Source organism: Episyrphus balteatus, chromosome 1, assembly GCF_945859705.1.
Source record: "Episyrphus balteatus chromosome 1, idEpiBalt1.1, whole genome shotgun sequence".
In the NCBI taxonomy this organism is placed as follows: domain Eukaryota; kingdom Metazoa; phylum Arthropoda; class Insecta; order Diptera; family Syrphidae; genus Episyrphus; species Episyrphus balteatus.
Window position 1 is genome coordinate 119239114 of NC_079134.1, and position 23959 is coordinate 119263072.

The following is a 23959-nucleotide window of genomic DNA, read 5'->3' on the forward strand; positions in this document are numbered from 1 at the left end:
TTTGAGGCAGAATCAAAACGACAATCACGCACACATGTTCACACTTAAGACGTCAAAGTAATGGAATGGTATTGTTTGTTCTTCATTTCTGAATATTGAGATTTTTTACTATTCCAAATTTTAAATTGAAATAAAGTAAAGAAAACAAAAAAAACCATAACTTTTTATGGAATAAACAAATTAAACAAAATAAAACTTTCAACAGGCGTTCGCATTATTTGGCGTTTTACAAATACAAAGAAAGCCAAACTTCAGAACCAAAAAGAAGTATCGAAGTTTGTTCGTTTGGAATTCAGGATTGGACAGTCCCGGACCGTTCTAAAAATTACTAAACGAAAACGCTATAAGTACCTATAGATTATCTTAACTTTGAATAGCGTCTTGTTTATTTTTATTAAGTAAAGCATATTTTCCCAAAATTTGAAAATAGTTTAAGCAGTGTTTGAGTAGACAAAAATCTAATAAATATCCCTAAAGGTATTTTTACTTATTGAATTATTCTACCTGACAGATTCGGTTAAGTGAATTCGATTATGCTTAATTTTTTTTCGAAAAAACAACGTTTCTATTAAAGGTTTTGAATGAATGATGAAGCTAATAATTTATTTTAAAACTACATATTTCAACTGTTTGAAACGGGACAAAATTATTCGAATGAAAATAATACTGAATTAAGGACTAAGTACTACCGAATAAATAAACATTTTACAATTATTCCTATCTTCGTGACTTTTTTTTATAAAATTTAAATTCAATCCTAAGTGGGCTTGAGGTCTTGTTTAGTCTTTTGACTATCTTTTACCCGAACGTTTCGACTGTGTTTACAGTCTTCTTTAGGGCTAATTATTTAGAAAATTGAAAAATTGTGATAAATGCTAAAAATCTAATTTTCTATACTTACAGAATATTTTGTCTTTTAATTTTTTGTTTTTATTGGTTTTAGTTTTAAATATTTCAAAAATTCAAAAAATTCGAAGTCTTGAAAAAGAAGTTTCAAATTATCGAAATTTCAAAATAAAAAAAAATTTTTTAATTATTTGATAACAAATTCAAAATTGCTTATCTTTTTTTGGTGTTTTTTTTTTAGAAAAAATAAAAACAACCTATAACATATTAAAAAATACATATACAAATGAGAAATTGACGTTGAACTTATTTTTAAGCCTGGTACGCAGCTCGGGCTAAATTTTAGCTCCCATACAAATTATCGATAACTTGGATGGGAATTTTATCTGGGCTAAAATTTAGCGCGAACAGCGTACCAGGCTTTACAACCAAAAGGCACAGATCCGCAACATTTTGTATGCGGATCGCAAAAGTATGGAGCAAGTTCATTAACGAGAATAGTGGAATACCAAACAACATTACCGATAAATAGCAGAATGGTAATTGGTGAATATTCAGAGATTATTCCCTCCGATGGATAAGCCTGGTACGCAGCTCCCGCTACAAATTATCGATAACTTGTATGGGAATTTTATTTCAGCTAAAATTTATCTCGAACAGCGTACCAGGCTTAAGATACACGAATATCCAGACATTTTTAGGATACCTTTGGATTTTTTTTCTTGTCAAGCCTAGGCTGCTGATCGATCTGCGTACCAGCTGGTACGCAGATCGATCAGCAGCGTACAGTCAGTTTCCAATCAGCTGAGTTTTTATATGGGATTACAACACAAAGGTATCCCGATACCCTAAGATCGGTACGTGAACGCACCCATTTATACATCGATGACATTTTAAATCGCCATATGTTTTTCGATATCATATCGATATTTTGTTTCGCACTGAATGCAATACTCATCTGTCAAACTAAAAAAAAACATATCGAATGTTGGAACAGTTTACCTCATACAAGCTACAAAAGCTAAGCTATCAAAGGCCTAAGTTTGTCGTCACGTCAATAATATAGAGAAAGGCCTTGAGTGTTTTCTTTTTTTTTTTTTCATTTTTCTGTCCGATTTTGTGCGCTCTAATTAGAAAAGAAACTTTAATTATAAAAATGTCAAGCGTCGCGCCAGCTATCTTCTATGAATCGAAACAGTGATACAACCTTTCGCACTCGCGTAAATCGAAGCTGTCGCCTCCAATCACAAATTTGGAATCAGGACCATCATCCTAGTTCATTTATTCGAAGGTGATTTGTGCTCTAATTATTCAACTTGCTTACAGCTTTTTCTTTCTTCATAAAAATAAATTAAAATACTTCATATTTTCTAAAGAAAAAAAAATATATAAACTTTTTGGAGTGCGAGGTATTATAGATTGTCGATTGTGAAAGGAATGGTTGAGTGGCCTCCCGCTCTCTTGTACCTATTCTATTCAAATCACACACATCAAAATGTTTGTGACTCTGACTTGTACCATAATATTTCCACAGTACAAACGAGCACATAATATTCATAGTTTCAGACCATTGCAATCGAAGGAGGATGTCGAAATGCCCCCCAACTTGAGGCAGCAAAATTATCAAGTTTGACGTTTTAAAACAACACATACAAACATGAGCACGCAGGCTTTTGGTTTTGGCTCGATTTTGGCCATTCGGTTGACGGTTCGTCTGAATGTTGTTGCTATTGCTGGCTCCAAACCTGTTGACCTAATTTCACACGCAGCTAACAGTCGAAAGTGATGTTGATGTATGACTTTATGTGCACACAGCACACTAATACACTACCACATATATGCGCGTGTTCATGTTCATACCAGCGTTGTTATATATTTTTTTATATTTCTCAATTGAAAATTAAAAAAAAAAAATATATTTAAATTTTGGGATTAACCTCTATTTGATAAATAGAAACATCATGGAACATGAAATTATATTGAATAATCATTTTTATCAAAAAACAAAACCGACTTCCATGGCTAAAACTGGGTTTTATAGTTTTTCTAATAGTTCCTATGGCCAGAACTTAACGAAATTGAAATGACCACATTGCAGGCACCAGCTTTCCGTTACAAAAAGAATTATCAAAATTGGTTCAATCAGTCCAAAGTTAAGCCCAGTACGCAGATCACGCTAAACTAAATTTTATCTCGACAATTTTTATCTCTACACGCGTTCGCTAAAAGCCAAGATAAATTTAAATTTAAAAATAACGGCTGAATCACAGTTTCATTTACTTATACCAGCTTACATTCAATATTACATTACATATTTTTTTTACCTGCAGAATACCTTTTTAACGCTCTCATTTTGTTTTATTCCTCTTCTTTTATATATTCCAAGGTTTTTTTTGCCTCTTATTCCTTGCAGCAACAACAACAACCACAAAAATGTCAAAATTTATCTGTGAAAAAATGCGCTGAGCCTTATTTCGCGAGCTAAATTGAGTGGAGACTTTTTTCAAAAGTAGTAGATGAGAATTCGAATTTAGCGCGTGAACTGCGTACTACCTGGCTAAAAATCCTCGCTAAAATTTATCTTTGGAGGAAATTTGTATGAAAGATAAATTTTAGCGCGATCTGCGTACTAGGCTTTATGAGGTAACAAACAAACAAAAAAAAAAAAAAAAACAAAAAAAAAATACAGACGAATTGAATACCTCCTCCGTTTTGGAAGTCGGTAAAAATGAAAGCAAAGAGTGGTTATAACATACTTTCCTGAAATAACTTACACCTTAAAAACATCATATTATAATAAGAATGGTATGCAGCTTGTGCATTCTAACCCTTTTAAGCTTAAAAACTTGAAAAAGCCGGGATCTATGCTATCTCTTGTAATGAATGCAATGAAAAATATTATTTTTTATTACATTAAGAGACCGGGGCTTAACTCGAAACCTTGGCAGCACTGTTTATTGAATGTTCCGAAAACAACAGACACAGCAAAAATTTAGAGTTGTCATATTTTTCGCTTTCGGGTATTTCTTGTATTTTTATTGTAAACATAAACAAAGAGATACAAAAATGTATGCTAGCAGAAATATTTAAATACATTTTATCATTCCAAACGTCAGTTTTCAAGTTTGCAAACAAATTCTAAACAATTAATTTGGTAGTACAGATTTAAAACTGTTCAAAAAGTTAAGCCCAGAAAAATATCCGGGCTAAACAACTAAGCCCAAGGGGCTAAAGTATTGTTGCATTTAACATGCAAATTGCTTAGGGCCAGTTGTACAAACGTGGTTCAGCCTCGGATCAGGAATTTAACCCGTCGATTTCGACGGATTAGTCGTGGATCAACTTTGGTTCAAGCATGAATTTAGCTATTTTAGAAGATAACTGGTTTTTTTTTTTTGTCCAGTTAAGACCGGTTGTAATAAAAAACACCTATTTAGATAGACTAAAACATTAGACAAACTGCACTTGAAAATATACAGAAATTTTAATTTAATACACTGTATTATTCTTTTATTTTAAAGTCGCTGAAAGCACGTGATTAGTTTATCACGTTCAAAAGTAACTTACTAAAAAAAAAAAATTGTAAAATTGTAAATATTTTCTTTTTAATGGCACACGTTGCTAAATAAAACTCAACAATTAAACAAAACGTTCAAAAGAAAGAGTTACACATTTACAGCCTTATTTATTAGATTTCACTTAACAGTAAACGGCTGCATAGTTATACAATGCATATTTATAAAACATTTTCTTAGCCATTATAGGCTAGGTTTGTGTCCAAATAAGTACTAAAAATGGAAAAATAGTACTTTTAATCACGAAAAACAACTCCATCTGATTCGAAAAAAAACAAAAACGATGTCATATATAGAACAAAATCTCTAAAAAAAACACATTTCATTTGTTTTACTTGATAACAAATCGTTCACATTTATGAAAATATAGGTTATCCAAAAAAATTACATCAATAAAAAAAAATATACGTAAATCATATTTCTATGTAAAAAGAAGAAGATGAATAGAAAACACACATGTATGTAAATTATATCAGGTAAAAATCTCAAAATTTCTTATTTTTTGTTTTAGTTGATTTCAAATTGTTCTCTTAAGGCGTGTTTTTTCTACAACTCAGTAGCTACTCATTTTTCATTTTATTCGAAAAACAATAAAAACAAATACTTGTGTAATTTTTATTATTGTTTTGAGAATAAAATGAAAAATGAGTAGCTACTGAGTTGTAGAAAAAACACGCCTTTAATTGGAAATGTAATCCAAAAAAAAAAAATCTTCAATGAAAAAAAAATATGCAAATCACTGCTGTATTTTCTTTTTCGAAAATTATGGGATGTTCAAATGACATTTGAGGAAAATATAATCTTCTTCAAGCTTTAAACAACCTAAGACCGCGTTTAGCTTATACAACCTCTATGCAACGTTGCATACATTTTATAAATAACAATTTTCTGTTTAAAGACATTATAAAGAGTACATAATGCTATATGCACTGTCTATGATGAGTTTATAAATACGGCTGTTATTAATTTTTAAAAATATTCAATTATGACTGCAGAACAATTATTTAATATAAAACTGTCAGAAATAATTCTTGAATAAAAACCACGAACAGGTACATATAAATCCAAATAACAACACTGTTCATATTCACACACCCAATGTGGGTATTGGCAAATGGCAACATAAGTCCGCCTGCTGGCTGCCCTGCTGCCTTGCTTTGCTGCCTACTGCATTAAAATTTGATTTGATTTTTTTATTTAGAAGAAGTTCAAAATTATTTAAGTGTTTCCGCGAGTCATTTTATATCAAAACTAATTAACAAATTTCCATTCGCATAAGTGTGACGCTGTGACAAGTGAGTTTTTTGAAAATGTAAAAAAAAATAATCGACAACGAAACACAGTGCCTCGTCTGAGCGAACACTTGCTCAGAAATTCGAAATTGGGTCACGATATTTATCTACAGCTTACAAGTTGCAACTCGCTCGAACCCACCATCCAACAATTGCGAATAGTTTTCACCTGTCTCTAGCTGTGTTGGAAGGTCTCTGCAAAGTGGGGCAAGTAGTAAAGGAGATCCCAAATAAATATTTCTGGGTTTGGGGAGGGAGCTCTCCTAATTTCCCACAAGCTACATCGCTATCGATTGTATCCAACTTTCTTCTTCTTTTGCTGCTTCTCCTTGCTCCCAAATGAGTGATTTCTAACTACATATTAAATAGATGACATTAATTCCCCGCTGTCATATATAGTTAAGAAAAAAATAGAAAAACTAAAACTAGTTAATCTTAATACTCGCACCAAATAGCAACAACATAAAAGTAAAGATACAATCGATTTAAAAATTAGACAAAATATATATAAAAAAAAAAAAAAAATATTGAGTATATTTTCTATAATATTGGGAGAATGTGTGAAGGTACATATAGAAGACAAAGCCACTAAAAAAGCAAACATTCAAAGAACGGGAAAGTGTGTTAATAAGAACGGAATTTATTATAAAAGTGTTTTTTTTTTTTTTTTAATTCTGTTCTTCGTTCTGGGTTGTATTTTTCGCGTCCTATTTTGTGTTTTGCTTTCGGTTTGACTCTGGTGTTGTTTCTCATTTGCTTTAGATGTAGCTTCGGTTTCGGTTGCTTCACCAATTGCAATGTTGTGTAGTAGAAGTGACCTAGTTTGGGTAAAAACTTGACCCAATGACTTAATTATGCTACTGATGATTCAAATACTACTCTGCTCTACTCGTAGTGGTGGTATTGGATTTGCAGTAAAAGTAAATTTTGTTTGGGTATGCGTTGGTTTTTTTTTTTTATTTTTATTTATAAGCGAATGCCTTATGTTTTTTTTTTATTGATACCTGGCAGATCATATATGCATAAATATTTCATTTTAATTCATTACAGATGATTTTTATTAATTTTTTGATAGAAACCAATTTCCAAACGTTCATGGTTAAAATTCCAAATAATACGAGTTTTATTATGATTATGGCGATAGGGACTTGAATGTTATGTAGCTTTTAGCTTTTCAAGTTGGGTTTTCATTTGTTTTCTTTTTTTTAATTCCTGAAGGAGAAATATACTTAATAATTCACGAGAGACTTAGGTGATCGTACGAAAACGAATCAGTACCTACATTTATATAACCCGACTTCAGGAGGGTTTATTTTTTACCTTGTTAGCTGAAGTGAGAGAAGAGTCCACAGTGTTAGATTACCCGTGCATTTTATATGGCAGAAATGGCCGTGCAATGATTTTTGACGCCATAAATGCACCACTGTGTAGCGAGGACAATGATAAAAAAATCAAAGAAAGCTTGACGGACGGATTTTTAACTCTTCAGCGAGTTCATGACTTTCACTGATTGTGCCAACTTCATTTTTACTTTAAAAATAATAATTGACTAAATGTTACATAAAAATGAAAATATATCATACAACAAATTTCAAAACGCCAGAAGTCCTTACCCAATTTGAACAATTTTTTTCTACTTAATATTTGGCTCATAAATAAGTTTTCTAAAGCAATTATATTAAAAAAAATAAGGCGTTAGGGTGTTCAAACTTTTTTTTTGTCTAAAAATACAATTTTTAAATTTGTTTTCCAAGTTTCAAGGCCAAACCGGAGACAGAAGATATTAACAGATTTGATTATTTTTTAAACCCTTCTTAGTCTTCACCATTCGCAAATTTTCCGCACTATTAGGATTTAAAATTCGAAAAAGTGGTTTTTTGATCCACCCTAATCAATACACCCAACTGCGAGCTTTTGTCGAATAAGTGCGCTTGATTATTTAAAATTAAAATAACATCCGTAAATTTAAAAAGTTGACAAATAAAAGCTTTCATTTTATTTGCTATTTTTTTGACTATTCATGAAAAAGTTATAGTATATAACACATTTCATTCGTTAAAATTTTGTGTTTCTTACTTCGAGAAACACGGGGATACATGTGTTCCAAATTTTAATGTGATCAAATTTTTAAAGTTTCTCTATTAACTCTCCTTAAAACTTCAAAGCACAACATGGATTTTGGCAAATTATTCCTTTATTTATGATCATTTTTAGTTAACCGTATCATAAATAGCACTAATTTACAAAATATTCGTTGCCGAAAAAAAATATACTTCTCTGAAGGTTTTCGCGGTTTGGTGAACTCGAACCCGTTTTTGTAATACATATAACCGTTAGAAAATGCAACAAAACGTTTTTTTGACTATTTTGGAGGTTATTTTTTTTTTTTTGAATTTTCTAACAAAAATTATTTAAAAAAATGGGATCTAATCAATTTTTTTCTGACTTCGATAAAACAAAGGAGTCAAAACAATCATCCAAAACTTACTATGCCGTCATTTTATTATTTAAAAAATTCAAAAAATGATGACATACAATAAAAATGTATTCATGAAACAGTGTAAACTTTACGACATCACAAAATAGAAAAATTTATCATACACGTTTCATGAACGCTCCTAAAATAAACTTGCGTAAATGTGGTCGAAGGCGATGAAAGAAGTTTTTTTTAATAGTTATTAACGGTACCTCCCATATTGCCGTTTTTTTTAATTTCTGACTATCTCTCATATTACTGGTTCAAAAAATTACATTTTTCAATAAAAAATAATGTTTTTTTTTTTGTTCTAAATGAAAGTTTTGAAAACAGGACTTTGAATTTTTTTGAAATTTTGGTTTAAGGTGTTTATTAATAGTTTTTACAAAATGGCATACCTAACAAATTTATTTTAATTTTTTTTTCTTTTTAAAAAATTTTATTATAAAAAATTATTTTTTTTTAAACGGCTCTAACAATTTTGAAATTAAACTCCATACTTTATTTGGAACTCAGTTCCATTTAAAATGTTCTTTTTTTTTCAGTTGAAGAACAAAATTTGTTTTTTTTTTTTTTTTATTTGTTTTGTTTGCATATACATTTACCAGTCATGCGTTTTATTTTCAATAGTTCCAATAATGGATTTTTTTGCCTTTTGGTTCATCCCTAGGTTTCAAAAAGTTAAATAAACGATCAATCTCTTGAAATAAGAGTTATTGTAATAAGAGTTATTGTAAAATATGATTTAACAAAAACATTGATGGAATCCATGCATTTGTATCAGCAATGTAAAAAAACTTAAGGTTATACAACTAAATTAATTTATTAAATTAATACGCTCTTTTTGCATTTTGGATCAATCACTTCCTAATAACTCTATATATGTAGGATAAAAACTATTACCATTCTAAAATGCCCTTTTAACGCTCATATTTTAAAAAAGTTGGCCACCTATATTACTATAGATTTTGTCTATGCCAAAGGTGTTTAAAAATTTTCATACAAAATTTTATTTTTTACATTTTGCATCGAAAAACAAATTTCAAAATTGTTCAAAGAAAAGGTGCAACAGTTGCAAAAACATTTATCTTTTTATGTAGTGAGCCAATTACTGTAGAAAATTATAAGAATAAGATATTTATAAAACTCATTCAATCGTGGTTGTGGTTAAAGAAAACGAAAGATGATGAAATAAGTACACTGAACGAAAAAAAGCTTATATTTTCTAAACTGGTTGTGATAGAATTTTTTTCTATTTGGTGTTAGAACAGTCATTAGTGCACCTATCAGCCATTTTAGGCTTATCCATCCTCTACAGCACACCCTGTATATTTAAATTTTTGTAAACTTATGTACATTTTGGGTAGCATTTTTCTGATTTATTTTGTGGTCATCTGAATTACCTACATTTTGGGAATTAAAATATACTCTTTACCATAGAAAACGAGCAACTGGTGAACGATTCCGAGTAACTGCCGTCAAAAATATCTGCAGGGTGATTCAGGAATAATGTGCCAAAAAGCTAGAGCGTGTAGGTTAGGTCGAGACAAGAAAAAAATCGTATGGGAGGGGGGTCTATTCCCCTTCGTTTAGCGAGGAGGGGCAATTAAAAAAAAATTGACTTAATTTGGAAAAAAAGTTATTTAAAATCAACGGTTATACTTACAATAACGTGCTATACCTTTTTGTAAAGCCAAAACATTAGTCTTTTACAAAAATTTCAAGCAGTCATTTTATGGCACAGTTTTTGAAAAATCATTTTTAAAATCAAAATTTTGAAAAAAAAAAATTGGAAAAAAAAAATTTCAAACTAATTTTTTTCAAAATTTTATGTAATTAAGTACTAATTTAGTTTTTAAAATTCGATGCTCTTATTTATTTTTAAACAAAAACAGAAAACCAGCGGTGGAATCGGCTATTGTGATTTGTGATCGGCGATAGTCACAAGAACCAAATTTGTACTACGAAAATCATATTTCTCAAAGCAAATTGGTCTTTTGTGATTATCACCGATCACAATAGCCGATTCCAACCTAGATTCAAAAATATCTGGTCGTTTTCGAGAAATTAACAAAAAACCAAAACTACTTTTTTCTCTTTATTTTCTGTTTACGTGGCTGGACTTGTTGATTTATGAAACATTAACCATTCGTCAATTATTTTTTAAAAATTCAGACTTAAATAAGAATACAATATAGTGATACAGTATTGGATTAACCCTGAATTGATAAACTTTTTTCATTGATAACACCTGAAAACTTACCTGACAATTTTTCTTACTATGTTTGGGGTGCTCGCCGTCCATAGATTCTAGCTTTGAGGCAATAAAATCGCAATTTCTTAATGGAAATTGAATAACAAATAATAATGTACATCCAAAAGATTAATCGATGACAAGAAAAATGGCAAATACTAAGGAAAAGAATTCAAATGTTATCTTGGAAAAAATGATTCTCTTGAAAAGTTTAAAAATCAAAGAATATGATTTAAAAAGTCCTTTTTTATTTTGAACTGCTTGCGCAAGTATTATTTCATTGTTTTTCATTAAAATGAAACAATTATACTTTCTTAAGACCCTTACAGTTAGAATCCATGGGCGGCGAGCACCCCAGACATAGTAAGACAAATTGTCAGGTAAGTTTTCAGGTGTTATCAATGAAAAAAGTTTATCAATTCAGGGTTAATCCAATACTGTATCACTATATTGTATTCTTTTTTAAGTCTTAATTTTTTTACAATTTTTTTTTCAAAATTTTGATTTTAAAAATTAATTTTTCAAAATCTGTGCCATAAAATGACTTTGCTTGAAAATTTTGTAAAAGACTAATGTTTTGGCTTTACAAAAAGGTATAGCACGTTATTGTAAGAATAACCGTTGATTTTTAATAACTTTTTTTCCAAATTAAGTCAATTTTTTTTTTAACTACCCCTCCTCGCTAAACGAAGGGGAATAGGCCCCCCTCCCATACGATTTTTTTCTTGTCTCGACCTAACCTACACGCTCTAGCTTTTTTGGCACATTACTCCTGAATCACCCTGTATATCTCCGAATATCTCGGTTTCAGGAAATCCCATGGAAAGAAAATGAAGACATAAATTATTTCTTATAATATTTTGAATTGATATTCATCTGCGCCTCTGTTCTGTATTTTTATCAATAATGATAAACATTTTTAAATGCCTATAAATCCATTTTACCACATACCTAAACATAAAAAGAATTTTGTTCAGCCATAATTTCTTTTTTTAATTCATAAATTCCGAATTTTACCAAAATTCTGCTTTTATAATTTTTCAAAATTATTTTTAATTTATTTTATAATAATTCAAAATTATTTATCGCCAGCGATATAGTTACAGCGCAAGGGTACTGGACTATGAGCGTTATATATAAGTTGAGTAAGTAAGTTAAATAAATTTCGAGGTTGCTACCCCTGCAGCTCTAAACTGTGGGTAAAATATCGAAATGCCATTAGCTTGGCGTTTTTTTTTTATATTCCTGAAAGGCTTAGAGAACATCGAACAGACTTTGAAGCTAAGACATGCTACAATATCTTAGATGTCGTAAGCAACATAATCGATATTCTTTTCTACAGCCATTTTCCATTCTGTTTCAAAGATTAGGTATCCTTTAAATTTTAAACTTTAAAATTTTGTATTTAACATTTTTTTTAAATCTTCATGCATTTTATTTTATTTTTATTACAGTCGAATGGCTGACTCAGGGACTGTTGAAAAACCCGTTTTAATAAAACCCGAAGAACACAATTTTGACGGTCACGACAAGGTCCTTTCTTCTACTATAGCAACAGAAGGAACAAGTGCCTCAACAAATTTTCGATGTGAACGATGTGATAACTTTGAAACCAATTCACGTCCATCTCTTCTGCTGCACATGGTGCAATGCTTGTCTAGCTCTTCTAGGCTAGCTGTGCCAGAAGAGCAAGATCAGGACAGTTCGAATGGGGTAACAGATGCTAGCCATCCGGGAGAAACAGTAAAACAACAAAGCTCATCACGAAAAGTGTTCGAATGCGATGTTTGTAACATGAAATTTTCGAATGGGGCCAATATGCGAAGGCACAAAATGAGACACACGGGCGTCAAACCTTACGAATGTCGAGTATGCCAAAAGAGGTAGGTTCCAATATTATTTTATAGAAACAGAAGAACTAAATTTCAATTAATTTATTTTTTCAGGTTCTTCAGAAAGGATCATTTAGCTGAACATTTTACAACACACACTAAAACGTTGCCTTACCACTGTCCGATTTGCAATAGAGGATTTCAGCGGCAGATTGCCATGCGAGCACATTTTCAGAATGAACATGTTGGACAACACGATCTGGTGAAAACTTGCCCATTGTGCAGTTACCGAGCAGGTTCAATGAAATCTTTACGAATTCATTTCTTCAATCGGTATTTTATTTATATCATATCTGACATTTACCTTATGAAGTACTTTTTTTTCTGTTTGATAGGCACGGAATCGACTTAGACAATCCTGGTCCGGGTGGTCCCTCTTCTTTGTTGCTGGCATTAGAGTCTCAAGGCTCTGCTGCGGCTTTTGTGCAGAATTTGAGTTCTTCACAAACTCCTGCTCCAACGCATAGTGATAGCGGCGAATCGTTGCGCTCAACGGACAATGCAACACCACCAATGCATTTTCTAACCCCTCATGTTGAAATTTCAATGACCGAAAATGGAGAAATATTCAACGTATGCTTTGTTTCTTATTTTTGAATCTCTTATTGTGTATTTTCTTTTCATCACATAGAACAACCAGACCGAGGTTTATGTGGAACCGCTTAACAAAATTAAGATCAGTAATGAAGCTGCATCAAATGCTACATCACCACCGCCACAGGGTGAACAGCATGTACCAACAACTGAATGCATTGCAAAAACTCCAACAAGCACCAGCAATTCCACTGTCATGGTGGCGTCACCTAAAAGCAATAATCATCACGAAAATCACATCACACCTTCTATAAGCCTAATACCTATAAAACAAGTAAAATGTCCACATATCTTAGTTCATAGCTTTAATTTGTTTTTCCTATTTCAAGGAGCCTTCAAACGATGAAACGGTTGACATAAAAAACCTTTTAAACCAGAAGAACATTTTAGTAGATTCTAATAATGGAGACAATGAATCTGAAATGGCGTCGCCAAACAGTAGGCTCTCTTCATTGATAAAGGTAATTCATTGAAATGATTATAATGATATGACAAGTTCTTAATTCCAATTTCGAAGACATTTCAATGCCTATCTAGAAGTTATTCAATTTTTTGAAGGACTAGAACAATGTAAAAAAATGTGTCTCTCTACCGAGTCAATCTCGCATTTAAGTCAAAACAGCACTGATGATTATAAAAAAATTCAACTTTGTTTTAAGATAAAAATTTCATGCTCAAATGTTCGCTATAGCTATCATTTATAGATTCATTAACAGTTAGATCACAAAAAAGTGTATTCTTCCATCTGCCAAACGCCAAAAATAATATTGGACGAATGTTCCCCGAAATGGTGGTGATCTCTTCAAAACGACTTTAGGGTCTTGCAATAGTATTAATTTGAATCATGCATTGTTTTTGTTGTTAATAGCCCGGGAGCCAGCGTCATTATTTAATCTTAAAGATTATAACGCTTGAATTATTTTTTTATCAACAAAACCGATGCCTGCCACCTCAACAGTGGTGCAAAAAGTGTCAAGTCGCACACCCCCATACTGTATACGATCCAAAAATATTTTGTTTTTGAGTAGAACTCTGGTAGAGAAACAATGTTTTGATGAATTTCGTATACTTTTTGATAAAAACGCCGAAAAAATTATAACAATTCTAAAAGTCTTATATCACTCCAAAAAAGGGACAAAGAAGGGAAAAACACCCTTTTTAATCTATTAATTATTTAATTTTATAGAAACAGCTATGAAACTAAATGCATACAAGAAAATACATATATTTTTTATAAATTTAAACCATATACAATAATATAAGAAAAAAGGGCACAAAGAAGGGAGAAGGGTGTAAAATGAAAAAAGAAAAAAAAAATACATTTTTTTATGTTTTCTTGATACCCATATATTCAAAACAGAATTCTTAAAAACAGCAAAAGGTGATTTCCCACTTTCCCCTTTTTTTAATATAATTGTTATGAGGTATATATTAATGCAGAGTATATGTATATACACTAGGGTGGGTCAAAAAAATCGAAATTCTTTTTTTTGATTTGGTACTCCGAAAAATCGATTGCTCTAGAATATACACACCAAATATGAGCTCTTAATATTAATGGGAAGGTCCTCCGCTTCGCAATTTTCCATTTTTACATCAAGCTTCTACTAAAAAAAAATCATTTTTTTTTTAAATCGATTTTTTAGCAAATTTCTTTACAAATTCTTGTAGGAAATTGACCGCTCTACAAAAAGGCCTTGTACACTTTTTTCGTTTATCTAACCGTTTGATAAATATTTGAGGTCCAAAAATCGAGAAAATCTTTAAAAATTCGTTTTTTGTTCTTAATTTTGTAACTAATTGAAAAATTATAATAATCAAACGCGCAAGACATATTCTTGTAGGAAATAGATTGTTCCACAAAAAATGTCTTATTAACTTTTTTCATTAATCTAACCATTCTAAAGATATTCGAGCTCAAAGTTAAAAAAAATTATAAAAACATTTTTTACTTTTCAAAATTTTCCAATTTACTGAAAATCCACTATTTTCAAACTAGCAAGATATATTCTTGTAGAGGCTTAAACGTTCTATAAAAAATTCCTTGGAATCAAATTGATTGCTTTAACCGTTTAGAGTACCATCTCCGCTCATCTCCCTCCTTGTAGACGAACAACGAATTGTTGTCATACGAATAGAGTTGGAGAAAAAGTGAAAGAAACCGAATGAACAATAACAGACTTGTCTGAGTTAATAAAAATGCTAGTCGGTTCAAGTGAACTTGATAATTGGAAAACCTGTTCGGGGTTATGAATTCTCAAGTGGCAGCGGTGGTGCGAAGCGTAGTGCGTCGGCCTCCCAACCGCTAGGTCGTGAGTTCAAGCCCAGCTCGGGCAATTTTCAAAATCAATTGAACATAAGCGACTTAGCACCACTGAAAGGAGTCTGATGATCGGGTTGGTCCCCGTGAAATAGCTATAACTCCAGCCTATGAACTTGGTGGTAACACACACAAGTTGTTGTTGTTCATTCAAATTCCTCAATATAAATTGATTACACAAGCAGCTGCCTGCAAGTATGAAAATACACAAACCTCTTCTAAAAAAAAAAAGAATTTCAATTTTTTTGACCCACCCTAATATACACATATACTTCTAATTTTTTAGATGTTTAGATAAAATAGATTAAAAAGGTATTTTTCCCCCCCTTTGCCCCTTTTTCGAGTGATATAAGACTTTTAGAGCTGGGGTGGAATCGGCTAAGGTGATAGTTAATTGTCACCTTTTTGATTGTCACTTTTGACTATCACCTATTCTTTGCAGAGATTTCGATGAGTATTCGACTCACACGGGGAAGGCCGAGGTTCGATCGCTACCGGTGTTTAATTTGTTTTTTTATTTCTTCATAAATATTAAATTTTTTATATTTTTTCTTCACAAGAAACCATATTTTACTCAACGAACTAAAATGTTCGTATTATTTTTTAATAGAAAGTGAAAAGGACACATAAATAGCTGTCACCCACAATCCATAACAAAAAGGTAATCTTCACTTTGATAGTCACCTTACGTGGAGCAAAAGTACTTATTGTGTTTGTGATGATCAACAATCACCTTATATTCTCATATGAGTTGCAAAATTTAAAATTCAAAGATCATTTCTTGAAATAATTTTTTACTAAAATATATTATTTATTTTATTAAAAAAAAAAAAATATTATTTACTAGCACTTTTAATATTCCCGTTATTTTTTTTTTTTGTAAAAAACTTTTAAGAAATTCACTTTTTAATTTTCTCTTATTTTTATCACAATCAAAAAAACAGCTGACAATTGACACTTTTCACTCACTTACGGCCATATTATTCACTAGTTTAACAAATACATCTGGATGTAAAATTGTCAAATGTCAAAAACAAATCCAAATCCAAAATAGTTATCCCGATTTTAACTATGAAAATAGTTAAAAAAAATAGATAAAAACGACTATTTTTTTTCTCTGTGTGATAGTAAATATCATGGATTTCGATTTATTTTTGACATTTCATTTTCTTTACATCCAGATGTATTTTTTAAACTAGTGAATAATATGGCCATTACTCTACCCCAAAAGTAGGAGCAGAAAAACTTGAACTTTTCTGTGCTGAACAACTTCATGGAACATAAACATGACAGATTGTAGAACGAGTTGGGGGCGAGATTTTTTTCATGAAACACGAAAACTTGTACTTTACGGATCTTTTCTATGCGGATCAGGGGTGACATTCTGTATCGCATAAGCGAACAGATTCATTAGATAGACCTATTGTTTTTCTCCCAGATTTCTACCCAACAAAAAAATATTTTTGGATTGTATACCGCAAGCGGCAGGCATGGTTTACGTCTATTTTAAATGCCAAACTAACTATCTAAACATATTTCAGCCATTATCACATATATGTAACAATGTCACGGTTTTTTTTACAACTTTAGGTTAGCGGCAGGTTAACTTCGCCCCACTGTACAGGTGGCAGGCATGGTTTTTTTTTCTCAAGGCAATGCCAACTCACAGTACACATAATAAGGTAATATATTCCTAACGTTGTCAAAAATGGGCACCAATCTGTCAGGTCGGCCTTTAATTTTTATATTTCAATCGCAGTAAACAGGAAATTTGTTTTTGTTTTAATTTATAAAATGTCATTTAAAAATATTATAAATTGAAAAATAACAAATTTTCTTCGTGTTTCATCGCGGAAAATGGTAAATAATTGTTTAAAAATTAGTGGTGTGCGTGGTTTATCGGTTTTTGTGCGTTTTTCGTCGGTATTTTAAACAATTAAGAATTCGGTAGCTTACATTGGTCGCCAAAGTGTCATGTTTTGACAATCTGGCGACCAATGTCAGTTCGGAATATATTACCTTTTTATGTGTACTGTGATGCCAACTAACGTTCTAGACAGGTTTTAGGTGTTGGGATGTTAGACATTTGACCTCGTTTTTTTTACAACTTTGAAAATTAACTGTAAATTAATGCACCACGGGTGCGCCTGCAGGCATCGATTTTATGTTTTTCTAACTTAAAAACTAACCGAAAAAAATAAATACATCCATTTCTTTAAAAAAAGGTTGACGCTGGCTCCCGGGCTATTGACTCTTCTGCAAAAAAACCGTTTCCTAAGATAAGATACTTTCTCCTCAAATGTTTCTTTTTTACTTGAGTAAAACTAAAAATGCGAAAAATAAATAGGTTGAAATGGCCATACTTCGGGTACAGCATTTTGAAGGAAATTAATTCTTCTGTTTTTTTTTTAGAGCAATGCTTATTAGTCCAGTAATTTTAGGCATTTTTAACCCCAATCTGCGGAAAAATTCCTATTGGGCTGAATTTTGGTATACACCTTCGTTACGACGTTGTAATGAAGATGTGAAAAATCAACATTGATATCGTGCCAGCGTTAGAAGTTATAGAGGTCAAAAGGTCACGAAAATCAGTTTTTCGCATATATCTCTCCACGTGTCGTAGGTCAAAAGGGGTCTATAGAAAAATTGTTCGTCATAAAATTATCTACAAATATTGACTTATGAATTTTTCTATAACATTAACCGTTTTCGGAGTAGAGCCCTGAGAAAGAGACTATATTATAACGTCGTCATTCAATCTACATACAATAGTCGGAAAAAGTATTTTAACAAAATGAACATTTTTCTAACTGATGAGAATAATCTGTAACGGTTAAACATAAAGTAAGGAAGTTGACGGTTATTTAATAAGTATATTATGGTGAATTTCATGATGGTCAATGTCAGTCATATAGTTGGTATTATGCTTCGAGGCTGCATTTTTTGTATAAAAAGTACTAATTTTTGAGGGAAAAAAATATTTTGACAAACGTTCTTTTTCAACGTTGGTAAGGTAATGCATTTTAAGTGTTTCAAGCACGTACTGACAGACTTGTTAAGGCCTCGATTTGTAAAAAATTGGTCAAAACGGCGGAACTTAACATTTAAATTAGTACATCTTCTGTTGCTAGTCATAATTTCGGTGTATCTGTTAAAAAATCTGTGGAAAACTGAATTTATCGCGGGAAACTAAAAATTACTAAATATGAAAACACAAAAATATAATTATACTATTCAAAATTTACCATAAATATACAAAAAATGAAAAAATGCACTAAAAAAAATAGACGCATTTTGAAGAATTCACTTTAAATAACGGATTGACTCCAAAAAGTCTGAATTCGGAAATGCCATTCTTTCATCAAAAACTTTGTTAGCAAAAGTACCCTTTGCATTGAGCTCGAAGAAGACAATTTTACCCTATAGGAATTTTTCCGCAGATAAAACCTAAAATTACTGGGCTATATGCCTATCTCAGCCAAATCAAATACAATCGAATAAGCAAAAAAACTTAAAGAATCGAATTTTGGTATGGAAATTTTTTTCAAATTTAAAAAAAAAAAACCTTATCCTTATAGGAAATTTCTTTTTTTTTTTGCGATAAGTCGTTTTTGCAGCAAATAGTTAAAATATTCACTTCACTATGATTAAAATTTAACAATATACATATATAAAACTGATTTCACAAATATTGTAATACATATTTTTTTAGGTTTCACCGCTAAAATCATTGCTGCGTGAGGATTTAAAACGTCGTATTTGTGCCAGAGCAAACAACAGGATCAACCGAAGTGCACTTCTCGATAATAACAATGTAATGCCAAACGGTGCAACACCACAAATAGGCAGCTGTAACTCTTCAAGCATTTGCAATGGCACTATAACTTCAAGCGGCCAGGATACTGATTCATCTTTGAACAACCGAAAACAAATTTTACCATGCCTCTTCTGTGGAATCGAATTTCCAGATGAAACATTATATTTCTTACACAAAGGATGCCACAGCGAAAGCAATCCATGGAAGTGCAATATTTGCGGCGAGCAATGCAATAACGTCTATGAATTCAATTCACATTTACTCAGTAAGAGCCATCAATAGTAGTAACATTACTAATTTGAAGATGGCTAAATAATGGGTAAACAAAAAAAAACAAAACTCTTTGATTTAATTTAGGAAAATGCAAATCACATGTGATAGTTAAGCTTTCCTTTACACAACATCTAGTTTCATATACTTTGTCCTGTAGTACACATAATGGTAACAAGTGGGTTACAAAGTAAAAACACTACCTTCTGCAATAGAAACTTATATAAATACCTAACCCATTTTGCAGTACAACTACCAAATGCTACACCTATTGCTATGGTGAACTCTGGTACAAATAATTTCAATAAACGGCACTAGAAATCTTCAAATAAAAATGTATGTAATCATAAATACATGCATATACATAATGTATATAATATATTATTTTGATAGCGAAATTATAAGAGTAGGAAATCAAATTTTTCAAAAACAAAAAAAAAAGTGTTAAAGTTATTAGAGATATAGTGTATAAACACATTTTATTACTTAGTACGTTTTAGGCTGAATACTAAGATAGAACCCCATGGTGAAGGTTATAAAATATTTAGATATATAAGAAACACCCTGCGATATATTCGTTTAGCTCTATAAAGGTAAATAGAGAAAAAAAAATATTTATATTGTTGCAAACAATTTTATTTATATTTGTCAAAAAAATAAAGTTTTGAAGCTGTAGAAAAGTACCTTTACAAATTGTCAAAACAAAACAAAAAAAAATACAACATTAGAAGGATATTACACATAATGTCTACAAAAAAAAAAAACAAACAAAAATCGAACGAGAACAAAAAATTATTACAATATAATATTTTTATATTTGGAGCTACGTAGATACCTACCTTCCATGCATTGTTATTTAAACTGGCAATAATGATATATACATTCAGATATAGATACGTATATGTATATATCTGGTAGATTTTAATAGAAAACAAGATAAAAACATTATTTAATATAGAATATTTATCATGTTATAAATTGTAATATAATTACCGTTAAATGGCCTTAAAGGCATAAAATTGTTATGTTTTCAGAGTTTAACTAACAATTAAAAAAAAAAATACTTATACATATATTAATGATGTAGAAAAAAAAAATTTCCAGAAAAAGAAAAGTAAAAAATTTATAAAATCCGTCCAAAAGTTCACAATTTTTTGTGTACAAAATGAAAATTGAAATTTTTATTTTCAATTCAATATTGTTGATTGTTTTATTATTATTAATATTATAGCATTCGTTCATTTATTTAACCCAACTGAAAATAAGTTTAATACAATGCTGAATAAATCTTACACAAACGACAATATTATAACCAAACCGTTTATTAAAAATATTGAAAACATTATTAAAAGCCAAATGTAAATTATTTTAAACAATACACATTTTAGATTTAACTTTTTAATTATTACATTCGAAACTCCCTGTAAATGGCAACTTACCTTCCACAATAATTACACTTGAGGTTATAATGAAAAAAAAAAACAAGATTTGGGATTGTGATACATATTGTGTACATAATTATTTAGTTTAAATAAATTTGTCTTTGAGTACAAATGATTTCCCTTTGGTTTATAAAAGAATATCTTTGGCTAAAAATATTCACTAATTTAGGCTCAATATATTTGCGTTTGAGTTTTAATTAATTCGCAATTGGATTGAACTTAATTGGTGCTGGGTTAAATAATTGTAAGAATGTTATATATATTTATAAATATATATATATGTATGTTAAGGACTATTTAAATTTGTTGTGTTTTCTTTTTTTTTAAACCTAGACAAATTTATTATTGAAGATTAAATTATTTTTATTGTTATAATTTCGTTGAATTGTTTTAAATAAACTTGGTTTAGCAAAATATATTGTGTTTTTCTTTTCCTTACAATTAACTGAAGAGATCATAAAGTAAAAAGAGCGTACAGCATTAAATTATGTATAACAAACTCAAGGAAGTCCAGAGAACAGCCAGCGTAGGGACGACTGGAACTCTGCGATCGTTCCCCACTGAGGCGCACCTCTTACCCATAGACCTTCAAATTAAATAACAGGTGTCTTGTAGCGTTTTAAGGCTAAAAGAAACCTTTTGGTCACAGTGACACAACAAATTTAATACCATCGGATATGCTTCTAACACCCACGGACTACTGCACTCCTGCTTTGAACACGGTAAAGAATTGTAAGGTCAGCTTCCCGTCGAGAACAGACTGGGAAGAGGACACTGTCACGAGAGAGTTTTGACACCTGCATTTTTACTGATGGCTCAAAAATGGACTGTGGGGTCGGTGCGGGTGTCTACTATGAATCCCTTAATATCTCAAAATCCTTTCGACTACCAAATTCTGCTAGTGTATTCCAAGCAGAATTAAAGAAGCTTGCAAATTACTAAGGATAAATCAAAATCAAAACGTAGCTATACTAACAGATAGTCAGGCAGCTATAAAAGCAATTGCTTCGGCCATGACATGCTCTAAATTGGTTCAGCAATGCAGAGAGGAACTCTCATTGCTGAGTGGAAGCCTCACAATCACTCTAATCTGGATCCCAGGTCACAGTGGTTTTGAAGGCAATGAAAAGGCGGATGAACTGGCCAGGCTAGGATCGACCCTTCATGAGTCACTAGCAAAAATAGTTAGCATACTCATAGGAGTCATGAAGGGCATGATCTTTTTAAATTACTTAACAAAAGCTAACAATAGGTGGCACAGCTTGACTAGCTGCGCCATATCTAGAAAAATATGGCCTACCTATAATAAATCCAAAACATATGATCTAATCTCTAGACTCAGAAAAGAAATTAGCAGGATCGTTGCGGTATGCACGGAACATTGGCAGATAGGAGAACACGCTGCAAAGCTAGGTATTGCTTACAACACCTTTTGTCGCAGTTGTTAGAATCAGCAGGAAAAAAAAACGGTCTTCCACTTCCTATGCCAATGTCCTGCCCTTGCTAGAAGTAGAGTGCTCTCTCTGGGCAGTGAATTTTTCAACGATATAGATAAAATCTCAGAATCAAAGACTTGATCTGATTCCTCAATGCAACGAAGTGGTTTTAGGACAGCCTAAACACTCGTTTTTCTTGAAATCACATTATTTCAATTAATCCATTTATAACTCATAGGTTTCACAAGTTTTGGTATCAAAACGGCGCTTTCTGCGTTAATTGGGTCATCAAGCTAGGCTACTTATGACCGCCATGACGTTAAATCAATAATCTTAAAACATAAAAAATAAATAAGAAAAAGAATACAATGAAAAAAATACAAAGAGGAATTTAAATTCGAAGCTATCGCGGGTGCAACACGTTTACAAGGCAACCGAAAGTAAGTAACGGTAAGGAATACACCAACAAAATATTATTACTTGCGATATAGGTACTATATATCATGTTATGCATTCGTACAAAAAAAAAAAGTTGAGATAACATTTTTCCATGATATTACGATGGTAGACAATGCCAAAAAAGTGGGTCCCGGAAGTCCGTCTGTCTGTCTGTCTGTCTGTCAGTCTGTCAGTCTGTCAGTCTGTCAGTCTGTCAGTCTGTCAGTCTGTCAGTCTGTCAGTCTGTCAGTCTGTCAGTCTGTCTGTCAGTCTGTCAGTCTGTCAGTCTGTCAGTCTGTCAGTCTGTCTGTCAGTCTGTCAGTCTGTCAGTCTGTCTGTCTGTCTGTATAAGGAGCTACAGCCTAAACGGATGGACCGATTAATGTCAAACTTGGTATGTAGCGACTCTCCAGAGGGGTTTTTGGAATTAATTTTTTTGGACCAAAAATAACGGTACTTGTCATATACCGATTTTAGTAAAATTGAAATATCTCGAAAACGGCTCCAACGATTTTGTTTAAAAAATTCAAATGTTAGTTTTAAGCTAAGGTCTATCTTTCAATGAAAAAAATTTTTTTTGAAAATCATTATTAACGGTACCTGCCATAGAACCGTTTTTTTCAAATCCGATTATCTCCGAAACTGCTTATTCGATTTCAACGAAACTTTTTGTGGAGAAGCATTTATATAATTTAAATATAAACCAAAAATAAAATTTTGAAAAAAATAATTTTTGGATTTTTAAAAAAAATTTGAAAATTTTTTTTTGAAAAATCAAATTTTCGAAAACGGGACATTGAACTTTTTTGAAATTTTGTTTTTAGATGTTGATTAGTGATTTCTACCAAATGACATACCAATTTTATTTTAAAACTTTTTTTCCAAAAAAATATTTATACAAAATTAGTTTTTTAAAAAACGGCTCTAACGATTTTGAAAATTTTTTTTCTAAAAATGCATGTTAATATATCAATCAAAACTGCATACTTGTTTTGGAGGGCAATTTAATTTCAGATTTTATTTTATTTTTAAAAAAAACGAATTTTGTTTTTTTTTCCAAATTTCTATATAAAAAGTCTTAATAATTTAAGCAACTTTAACTCTAAGTGCAAGTTCGTGCGACCCAGTCGTGCATTTTATTTTCTTGTATACAAATAAATACCTTACAAGTTTAACCTCAAGCTGTCGGTAATACAAATTTTGAGCCTGTATTACCAGCCATGATATTAGCAGTTCGTACCGAATCTTTTGCATTAAAGCCTTCCCAAGCGCAAAAAAACAAATGTTTCTGTTAAATTTGGACTCAT

The 23959-nt window shown here is 31.2% G+C and overlaps 1 protein-coding gene across 5 annotated transcripts; it reads left to right on the forward strand.

Moving 5' to 3' along the window:
* Positions 1-1831: 1831 nt before the first annotated feature.
* LOC129921008 (zinc finger protein ztf-16) lies at positions 1832-20110 on the forward strand. Of its 5 annotated transcripts, none has more exons than XM_056002609.1 (7): positions 1832-2137; positions 11898-12326; positions 12390-12608; positions 12671-12908; positions 12967-13203; positions 13259-13390; positions 18962-20110. In XM_056002609.1, the coding sequence occupies exons 1-7, from the start codon at positions 2031-2033 to the stop codon at positions 19346-19348; spliced, it is 1749 nt and encodes a 582-aa protein (XP_055858584.1). In that variant the 5' UTR covers positions 1832-2030; the 3' UTR covers positions 19349-20110. The 5 variants fall into 5 exon arrangements, with proteins under 5 accessions (XP_055858584.1, XP_055858585.1, XP_055858586.1 ...); XM_056002610.1 differs by lacking the exon at positions 1832-2137 and adding an exon at positions 4863-4897; XM_056002611.1 differs by lacking the exon at positions 1832-2137 and adding an exon at positions 5544-5716.
* The last annotated feature ends 3849 nt before the right edge of the window (positions 20111-23959 follow it).

Coding starts and splice junctions, on each gene's coding strand:
- LOC129921008 (XM_056002609.1), top strand. CDS start 2,031: ATGAATCGAAACAGTGATACAACCTTTCGCACTCGCGTAAATCGAAGC. Junction 2,138..11,897: donor CCTAGTTCATTTATTCGAAG/GTGATTTGTGCT, acceptor TTTTTATTACAG/TCGAATGGCTGACTCAGGGA. Junction 12,327..12,389: donor TGTCGAGTATGCCAAAAGAG/GTAGGTTCCAAT, acceptor TTATTTTTTCAG/GTTCTTCAGAAAGGATCATT.